We start from the raw sequence: 10,489 nt of genomic DNA, 5'->3' as shown, positions 1-10,489 counted from the left end.
CTCGACAACTAAAAGTTCAGCGAAACTATAGGCGATGCAACAGAGATCATGCTTTCGGAGTTTTCCCTCTCTATGATGACAAGTGTTTCAAGTGTGAACAACGAGGGCACATTGCTAAATTTTGCCCGAAGAAGTCTACTAGAGGCCTTGCTTATGCTGATTAGGCTCCATCGAAAGAGAGGACGTGATAGTGAATGAGGAAACCTATCAAGATCGTTGATCATCGAGATCAAAGTTTTGTGTACCGAGACCATTCCGTTGGTCAAAGTGTGTTGGCAACTCCGTGGCATCGAAAAATGCTCATGAGGGCCTGAAGCGTGTATATGGGAAAACTACCCTGAGTTTTGTGTTTATAATTTCGCGGACGAAATCCTTTTTAAGGAGGGTAGGATGTAATGCCCATGATATTTCTGAGATAATATTATATGTGATGTGTTTCAGTGTTGGTCATTTCTTGTTTTATTGCAAGAATTTCTCGTAAATTATGCATATATAGCTATACGAGGTCTTAATCACATAAATTTTGATTTACAAAGCAATTAAGGATGAACCATGATGAATTAAGGTCCGATATTTTTAAATTAGATTCATAATACATCTAATTAGTCACTCTCCGAATTTGGAACCCAAACGAGGAAAATACCTTATTATTGCATGTAAATTAGCGAAAAAGGGTATATCGATAAAGTATGAGTCGTAACGAGGAATAAAACTCGTTGAAATTGAAAATCCAAATAAATGATTTTAAAACTTAGGTCATAATTCATGAAATAAAAGTTTAAAATAAGGCATTTAAATCATTTAAAAATCTACCTTTTAAATAAAAAGCAATTAGGGTTTTTAATTAAGTAAATTACAATTTTTAAAAAACCTAAGTGAGGCTTTTTCAAAAATTGCAAAAAGGAAGCTTGTTTTGGAATTTTAAAAAAGTGGTTAGCATGGGGCCCACGTCATCCCATGCTACTTTGATATAAATTAAAAACAAAATTTCAAAAAAAATGCATTTAATATGGTGTTTTTGAAAAGTTGAAAAAAGTTAACTTGGAGGGTGGTTTTTGGCATTTTGGAAAGTAGTTGGCATAGGCCAACGTCTTTCCAAGTGGTTGGGCGCCCTTTAGGGGGTAGCCCATACCACATTTAATGTGGTTAAAAAAAAAAAAGAATCAATTAAAAAAAAATGGATTTCTAAAAGGGTTGCTCATTTGAAAAGTCAAGGAGACAAACTCCCCTTGAATCAAGGGGAGTTGTTGGCCCCTCAAGGTCAAGGGCCAGCCTTTGACCAAAGAGAGGAGGGTGGGGCATGGAATGGGAGAGCCTTCAATCCCTACCTCCATTCCTCCCAGTCATCCATCTCAATCCCCCTTATGCCTCTTCTTTAAAACTAGAAGAAGGAGAGGAAAGAGAAAGAGTTGGCTCTTTATCCTCCCCTCTCTCCTTCTTCTCTCTTTCTCCCATCTTCTCGTTTCCCACTTGGCTGTGTGTGTGAGTGTGTGTGACCAAGGTGCATCAACCCCTTCCAGCTAGAAGGACTCCACTCCATGCCCTTCACAAGGTGAGCTTACTAACCTTGCATTTGAATTCTTTTGGAATTTAGCATATGGCATGCTTTCCTCAAAGAAAAAAATTGGATTGCATACATGATGAAAAATACTTTTTTGGTGGTGAATTTAGACCCACTGAGGTGTGTGTTTTTCCTCTAAAAATGGGTTCCATACTTGTGCATTTTCAATTCCTTTTCGTTTTGACGGTTGGTTGTTCGGTTTTGTTTCTTTTCCCCATTTTGCTTGTAGCGATTTTTGATTTGCATGTTTGTAGCCAGGCTGGACCTTTTTTTTCAGCCACCCTAGGCCCTTGTTGGCTTCGTTTTGGACCTCATGGCCCTATTGAAGGTTTTTGAACCTCTGCAGCAAGCCTCTGGACTGACCAAGCGTCGGTCAATCCGGACCTCTACCCATGCCCCCTTGTGCGGGTTTGAGCATGTGGCTACGGCAACCCAAGTTGGGCTGCTGCTGCAACCCCTTTGCTGTAGCAGGGAGGTCTGGGCCATCTCGGGACCCACACCTACCTGGGTGACCCACCCACCAAGTGGGGTCACCGTTGGGAGCCTCCTCCCATTCGGTTGCCTAGTAGCAACATGAACCGGGTGCACTAGCACCCGACTTTATATCTTGGGTGCACCCACTTTGTGGAGCGCTGGCCACAATGCTTGGCCTAGGTCTGGACTCCATTCTGGGGTCAGACCAGGAGTACTGACCCCCAGCACTCCCCAAATCATTTTGACCCAGCAGGGTCTGGACCCACAGGATCCAGATCATGCTGACATGACCGCGCCACCCTAGCTGGGTGCTAGTCGCTCCCTTAGGAGCACCCACATTGTTGGGGCGTGGGTTGTAGATGAAGCCCTAGTCTGAACCACTTTATGGTTCAGACCAGGGGCTTTAACAACCCATTTTGTTGACCTAGTAGGGTCTGGACCAGCAAGGTCCAAACCATGCCATTTGGGCTAGACCCACCTTGTGGGGTGCTAGCCGCAAACCATGGGTGTGAACTTTCATCCCACCCAATAGTTGGGTGTGGGTTGAAAGCTGAAACCATGGTTTGAACCCTATGGTTCAGACCAGAGGTACATTGTGTTGAACCCAACTGGGTCTGGTCCGTCTCGTACCAGACCAACTGGTTTGCCTTGGCCCATTTCACCTGGGTGGAGTGCTAGCCGCACCCACCTTGGTGTGGCCTTGGGATAGCCCATCGGCCTGGGTGCTGTGTGGGGGTCCCAGCTGCTACTGCAGCACTTGGTCTGAACACTTAGTTCAGACCAGAGATGGTGGCTTAGTTACGGTCTTGTCTCGAGGACCAGACCCTACCATTTCCATCGTTGCTTTGGCACCACAATGGCACCGGGTGCTAAGGACCTCGGGCAACCTTGCTGCTCATTTATCAACCTGTGAGACTGGGTTGTACTCTTAGCAGCCCATGGTCTGAGCTGTTCTTGGGCTCAAACCTGTGTTTCTTACACCACGTAAGGTCTGGTCTGAGGGACCAGACCCTATGGTCTCAACGTTGGGTCGGTTGGCACACCACCAACCAGTTTCCCTTGGGGGCACCAGTCCGGTCTGAACCACCTTGGGTTCAGACCAAGGTGGGTTTGTGAGCATAGACGGGTTTGATCCCACTGGGACCAGACCTAGCTAAGCATCCCTTGGGCGCTCAGCAGACTGGTTACAACTTCCCCTTCGTTGCAGCGAATCTGCAAGGCGAGGAATTACCTGTAAAGCGAGGAAATTCGCTTGTGAGCAACAAGATCGTTGCAATCTTGGGCATCAGATGTTCGTGCCTTGTTGTCCCATCGTGGCAGCAATGTATTGGGATGGTAACGTGTGTCACGCTACACACTTGCACGTACGTGTATTTCCCGCCTTTGTCAGACACTCCGGCAGATGGTTTCGTTCGTGCCCCATGTATGCGGGCAGTGTGCGGCCATGCATTTGGATATGCTAACATAATTCCCATACGAATGAGAATAAGTTATGATTCTTTTATCGACACCTGCAAGTGTTGGTTTCACGAAGTTCCTATGCATACAATTTCGCTATGTGAAACTTTCTGCAGTACGATGTGTGAAATACACATATTTGGGGAAATACGTATTCAAAGCTCTGGACACTCTTCACTCATACAATAGTGATTGTATATGTATTTTGAGCCTTGTGCCCCTCAAAAATATTGACTTATGCCATTTAATAAATATATGTTCGTATTGTAGCTTATGCTCGATACTTGTGTGAATGATTGAGACTTCATGGCTTTCCTTGTTTCGCACGTGCACATTGGCACACCTGGACATGTATGTCACCGGTTGTAGTTTGACGAGTGTATCTTGTTTAGCTCATGCTCATTTTGATATATATATTACGCACCAGAGGCATACTTCACACTCGACGTGACATACACTTAAAAACTGAAACACCATATGAGTATTGGCACAGAATTCCTGTTGAGATTTGCAACTCGGCTAGAGTCCTTGGGCGATGGCCCCACGATGGTGAGAGAGCTCACATACTGTGATACCCTAAAGATGGAATTGGAAATAGTGTTCGATCGCCTTTACTGGCAATGTGCTCTTTCTTGGGTCATGTGAGGCCAAGCACTTGAATGATATGGCTAAGACCTCATTGCGTACCCCACGGTGACCACGAGGAATTCGCGGAGTTTAAATTTGTGCAAAGACGCACGGGTTGGATATGCTTGCAATGCTATAATTGCAAATATCAAAATACAATCACTTGTTTACTGCTTTGTTGAATGCCACTTAGCCCTTGCACGTGTTTGCACGTGAATAGAAATAAGATACGTAAATATTTACATTTACGTTAATGGTTGAGCAATTATACTTTGCTTTTGCACGTATTGACGCGAACGTCCTATGGATCATATGCAATATCGGTACACTTATATATGTGATAATTCACCCTGTGGCATTAAGCTAATGCTTGTTGCATCTTTGATTGTCAATATATGGTTATCGCCTTTGTCGGCAAGGCTCTTCACTATGCTGAAGCACGTAAATGTTTGAGTGTGACCTCGACATTTCTGCTCATGTTGCCCTGCGGGGAACACAAGGTCGGATGGGCCTAAGTACCTCAGAAGGAGGAATTGTGACTGGAGACGCATAATTAAGCCTAATTGTAGATTGGTGTACGCGATGATTTTCATCATCGTAATGACTCCATTATTAAATTGCTTTACTGCTTAAATGTCTGATTAGTTTCGTGTACGTGTGCACTAGGCACATGGTTTACTTGACACTTGATCTGTCTCATAAGTACAAAAAGGGGATTTGTAACGCATTATAGAAATATATGCTTGTATTTGAGACTAGACTGAATGCTATGAACTCCGTGGCGAGTTTGTAGGGGATGTAGACCCATTTTGTGAGTTGAGCTCACCTGTGCCGAAAACGTGTGGTTACACGTATCTTCTTTCATAGTATATCCTATGTGTTTCAGATATATAATTGATGAAACATTCATCGTTGCCCTCAAATGCAAATGCTAATTTCATAATCCTGTTAATCGTGTGATCACGATAATACTTCTTATCTTGAACCATGATGCTAAAATTGTATCTTCCTTGCTTACTTGCTTAGATGCTTAATATTACTGTCTAAGTATGACATTATTGCTTGTCACTTAGCATTATCTTTACTTCACTGTTGGTGTTATTATTGTTCATGTGCTTGTCTCGCTCGTGGTTCTTTAGTTACTTGTTGTTCAACAGTTGTTTGGCTCAGTTCTTTATTTTGCTTAGTTCCCTCATTTCGTTGTTTAGTAGTTACTTGGCTTATTTTCCTTGTTCAGTTCGTAGTAGTTCGTTGTACTTGCTACGTTCACTGTTGCTTAGACTTGCATCACTTGCACCTACTTGACACACGCACATGTACCTTGGTTCAAATGTTTCTAATTGTTCCATCATGTTAGCTATCGCCTGTTACTCACAGTTTTTGAGTTATGTTATATTTGTGTCATGCTTCATATTGTATGTTCTCCTTTAAAATGATAATGTATGGATGGTTTATCTCACCAGCTCGCAAGAGTACTGACCCCGTTTTATAAGGATACAGGTAACTGGCTTGTCATGGTGCGATGGAGTTCGATGTGGGGCGGCGGTATGAACCCACACTCTAGAACTTGAGATCTTGCAGTGATCTTTTGAAAAGGGAAATGATGTATATTCCTCATATATCAATTTGTACTAAATAAAATGTTTCTTTTTGTTGTTCACCCTGTGACCCGCCCAGAATTTCCAACTGCTTTTCCCTTGTGAGTTCTTCCCCTTGAGCAATGCTTTCAAAAAAAAAATTACCCTAAAAACTTAAGGATTTTCTAAGTTGGGATTTTGGGGCGTTACACTACCTATTGGTCAAAAATCAAGGGAAGGCAGGGGGCGGCACCCCTGCCCTCTGGTCGCAAACAGATACAGGCAAGGGGGCGTCACCCCTGCCTTCTGGCCAAAAAAGAGAATAAGGCATGGACGACACCCCTTCCGGCTGTCCAAAAAAGAGAATGAGGCAAGGGCATCGCCCTTGCCTGCAAGCCGAAAAAGAGAAGAAGGGCAGGGGCTGCTTCTTGCCTCCGGCCTGTCTGACAGAGAAAGGGAGGGAAGGGGCTTCGACGAGGGGATCTGCATAGGGGAGAGAGATGGGAGGTCGTAGGGAGGGAGATATCACAGGGGGAGAACGAGGGGGGCTCCGGCGAGTCAAGGAGGGAGGGGGATCCCCGCAAGGAGGGGTGGTGCTCGTCCTTGAATAAGTCAAAGGCTGCTAGCCATTCAAACACCAAATCACTATACTTTTCAGCCTTCCCACATGCTCTCTCTCTCTCTCTCCCTCAACCAATTTTCTATAGCCGACTTATAAAAGCTTTGTTCGTCCTTGAATATGTCAAAGGCTGCTAGCCATTCAATCACCAAATCACTATACTTTTCAGCTCTCAGCCAATTTTCTATAGCCGACTTATAGAAGCTTTGTTCATCCTTGAATAAGTCAAAACACCAAATCACTATACTACTTTTCAGCCTTCCCACTCTCTCTCTCTCTCTCTCTCTCTCTCTCTCTCCTTGTGGGTGCAATATATAAAGGCCGATTGAGCAGTATCATTTCACAAAGGGCACATTGCTTAACTTGAGCCATAATCATGGGTGTGAAGTGCCTTCTCCTGCTGCTGCCTCTGCTTCTCATCCTCCCCTCTAGTCATGAGGCTCTTCAAATCGGTTTCTACAACACATCATGCCCATCTGCTGAAACCATAATCCAATCGGCCGTTGGGAGGGCCGTGAATGCCAACCCGGGCATTGCAGCTGGCCTTATCCGGATGCACTTCCATGACTGCTTTGTGAGGGTAAGTTTCTATTGCTAAAATTAAGAAGATGATTTTGAACTTGGCAGGAATAATACACTTTGGCAAGAAAGAGACTAGCCCATTTAGGACCAAAGACTGCGAAATGAAAAGATTGTTATACAAAAAAGAAAAATGCCAATATTAGAATACAATTTTGTGGTTACATTTTAGCAAAACTAGCAGGCATACACAATGTCAATATCATTATTTTCTCCTTTCTTGACCGGAATAGCATTACTTTCTCATTTGCAGTTAACATGAAGCAGGGCATTTGAGTGCCGTCCATCACAATGATGGACGAGCCTCGAATATTTTTTACTGTTATGATACTCAAGTTACTAACCACTGCCTTGCTATATATGGGATTTCAGGCAGAGAGCCACGGATTTTAGCTCAGAGCTAATGCCAAAAGCTTTTGTCCTGAAAAGATCAACCAATAATAACTGGAAAAAAACGGCAATATGCGTGATACTAAAAGAGCAAAAGAAATACGAAATACATAGTTATCGGTAAGTACCTCCCTAAGGGGGAAGCGTGCTCTCCCGAAGCGGGAAGTGCCACGCTTCCTCCAATGTGGGGGAAGCGTGCTTCCCACCCGCATACAAGATCACTTCCTCCTCACTTTCATTTTGTTTTCCTTTCACTTCTGGCTACCTTTTTTTAGTTTTCCTCCCTAAAACTAGGGGTGGCAATCGGGTCGGGTTGGCGTGTCAGCATACCTCAACCCGAACCCGACCCATTTATTAAACGGGTCGGCTGTGGGAAACGCTAACCCGACCCATTTAATAAACGGGTAACCCGACATGACCCACCAACCCGTTTAATAAATGGGTTGGGTCGGGAAAACAGGTTGGCGGGTAGCGGTCGGGTTGGCATACCCCTCAACCCGAACCCGACCCGTTTAATAAACGGGTTAGGCGGGTTGACCCGTTGGCGGGTTGGGTTGGCGGGTCGTGTCAGGTTTTGCCACCCCTACCTAAAACCTTTCTTTCTTCTTTTATTTTTGTGTTTTTGATGTCACTATTTATTTAATTGTTTTAGCTTCTTTTTCATTTCTCACCCGATACCCTATTCTTTCCCTCGTTTCCCTTGTTTCTCATCATTTCCTTCATGTTTTCTTTTTTAGCTTCTCATGCTGTTTCACATGCAATCGCTTCCAAAACGAATCTTGCTTTTGTGCTCCATGTTATTTCTTTTAACACTCGATTCCTTCTGCTTCACGCATTGCTCTTCGTATCCGTTTTGCTTCCTGGTAACTATGTACGAGTCACCAACGAGAGCTCCTCTTATCTGGTGGGTGCAGTTAGTGCACGTCACCTTGTGTTGGGGTCGTTGCAAGTTCAAAACCCAAGACTATGGTTGTATAACTGGTGGGGGGTCTCTGACTAACTCCAGCTTGCCTATCAAAATAAAACTATGTACGAGTCATCTGTAATATGCTCTGAATGCCATACTTTTTGGGTGTGGAAAAAAAAAACAAATTGCATTGAATTACTTGCGAACGACTCTCTTGGTAGAATTTAATGTTATTTTGAATTTCACGTCATCTTGGAGATTCATTTCACAATTGCTTCCACTTCAGGGCTGCGATGCCTCGGTGCTCATTAACTCCACAGCCACAGCCAACAACACAGAGAGGGACGCGGTCCCCAACAGCAGCCTCCGAGGGTTCGAGGTCATCAGAAGTGCTAAGGCGCAGCTCGAGTCTACATGCCCGAACACGGTCTCATGCTCAGACATCCTGGCCTTTGCGGCCCGCGACAGTGCCGCCTTAGTCGGGAACATCAGCTACCAGGTGCCATCAGGCCGGCGGGACGGACGCATCTCGAACGGCAACGAGACCACCGACCTGCCCCCACCTACCGCCAACATAACCGACCTCATCGACCGCTTTGCTAAGAAGAACCTGACCGAGCTGGACATGGTTACCCTGTCTGGGGCCCACTCGATAGGGGTGTCCCACTGCGCCTCCTTCACCGACAGGCTTTACAACTTGACCGACGGCACGAGCCAGGTGGACCCCACACTGGACCCGACCTATGCGACCTCCCTGCAGGGGCAATGCCCTTCCAACAGCACGCCCACTGACACAAAGGTGCTGTCCATGGACACCATCACCCCAAACGTCCTTGACAACAACTACTACGTGGGCTTGACCAGGAACCTGGGGCTCTTCACCTCAGACCAGACCCTGCTCACTTCCAACACCTCCCTCGCAATGGTATGTATATCCACTGCCATAACTTTTGTAAAATGGCCAACTTGTGTTACTGATAAGTCTGTCAGATCATTTAGAAAAGCATTTTTAACATCTTAACTATGACAGGTGAACATGCCATGTTTGGTTGCATATCTATGGTATTAGAGATCGGACATGCTCACTTGGACACATACCAACATTATTTTACTATTTCTCAATAATTTTTTAGTTACATCTCAATGGAAATAACAATAGTTTTATTGATTAAAATTTTACAAAGACGCCCTTGTCTTCTTTTTCAAAAAAAAAAATTTACAATCTCGTGTCCGAAACACGTGTCATGTGCCAGCTCTTACCCATCTGACTTGATGCACTTCATAGAATATAAAAAAAAAAAGGGGGGGGGGCGGATTTTATCCTGTGATATATTCATAATTTATACTTCTCACAATTAATTAGGAGGCTGAGGACTAAATCATTTTATTGTAACATGTCAATACAGGTGATGGGCAATGTAAACAATGCAACCAGGTGGGCAATCCTGTTTGCCCAATCGATGGTGAAGATGGGGGCCATTGATGTGCTTGAAGGCAATCAAGGTGAAATCAGGAGGAACTGTGAAGTCATCAATCCCACTACCATCAACATTCTTCTGCCAGAGGCCAAAGAGGATTCTCAAGTTGCTAGCAGTTGAGATTTGGCTGAGAGGGGGATCATATATTTGCAGTTTTTTAATTAGTGTTCATGTCAGGCTGTGTTTCCAATCATAAGATGTGTCTACTGTGAACGTGTATGAATAAGATGTTGCTTTTGTAAGTTTTGATAAGATGGAAATAGTCATAAAATATAGGTTTTGTGAGTTTTAATAGATTGAGATGATGAATTGACCATGATCATACATATCATAAGAGACCCATAGTGATTCCTAGAATAATTGGAGTAAAATTGGAATATTGTACTCGGCTCACAATTTTACGCGGCTGGGTTAGGTCACATTTTGGTGGGGAGCCAATCTAGAGTTCTAGCACAATTTGTTGGCCATGTCGCCCTCACATGCATGGCTCTATGTGTTAATGAGAGAGTAAGGCTCACTCTCATTAACACATGGATTGCCCATTTCAAGGCATATCCAAAACGTTTTCAAAATTGTTACAAAATGTTTTTGTTATTAATACATGGATATGTTTGGTTTGAATTTATTGCTCCCTATCCAAGCTGGGGAAACGGCTAACCAGGGGAAGGTTATTTAAGCCTCATCCCAGTCCCTGTTCTTACATGAAAGGAATCCCCCCTGAGAACGTTGTGTTCGAATACTCCCCTCTCTATTTTCTCTCTATCTTTTTCTCACGTTCCATGCACACAGCACGGTCCTCAATACTCTACACAACTGAAT

The 10,489-nt window shown here is 44.2% G+C and overlaps 1 protein-coding gene across 1 annotated transcript; it reads left to right on the top strand.

The window, feature by feature from the left end:
* Positions 1 to 6,658: 6,658 nt before the first annotated feature.
* LOC149826656 (peroxidase 5-like) lies at positions 6,659 to 9,996 on the top strand. The gene is made up of 3 exons (XM_090018924.1): positions 6,659 to 6,896; positions 8,479 to 9,117; positions 9,599 to 9,996. Exons 1-3 carry the CDS (start codon positions 6,693 to 6,695, stop codon positions 9,788 to 9,790), a joined length of 1,035 nt encoding a protein of 344 aa, XP_089875050.1. The 5' UTR covers positions 6,659 to 6,692; the 3' UTR covers positions 9,791 to 9,996.
* Positions 9,997 to 10,489: the final 493 nt, after the last annotated feature.

The sequence above is a fragment of the Nuphar pumila genome, chromosome 10 (assembly GCF_984573655.1).
Source record: "Nuphar pumila chromosome 10, dmNupPumi1.hap1.1, whole genome shotgun sequence".
NCBI lineage: Eukaryota > Viridiplantae > Streptophyta > Magnoliopsida > Nymphaeales > Nymphaeaceae > Nuphar > Nuphar pumila.
The sequence above is the reverse complement of the archived record's forward strand: the minus strand, read 5'-3'. Positions and strand labels throughout refer to the sequence as shown.

What these genes read in the sequence shown, in the direction of transcription:
- LOC149826656 (XM_090018924.1), top strand. Translation starts at nt 6,693, where the DNA reads ATGGGTGTGAAGTGCCTTCTCCTGCTGCTGCCTCTGCTTCTCATCCTC. An exon ending in TCCATGACTGCTTTGTGAGG is followed by an intron (nt 6,897 to 8,478) that starts GTAAGTTTCTAT and finishes CTTCCACTTCAG; the next exon opens with GGCTGCGATGCCTCGGTGCT. An exon ending in CCAACACCTCCCTCGCAATG is followed by an intron (nt 9,118 to 9,598) that starts GTATGTATATCC and finishes ATGTCAATACAG; the next exon opens with GTGATGGGCAATGTAAACAA.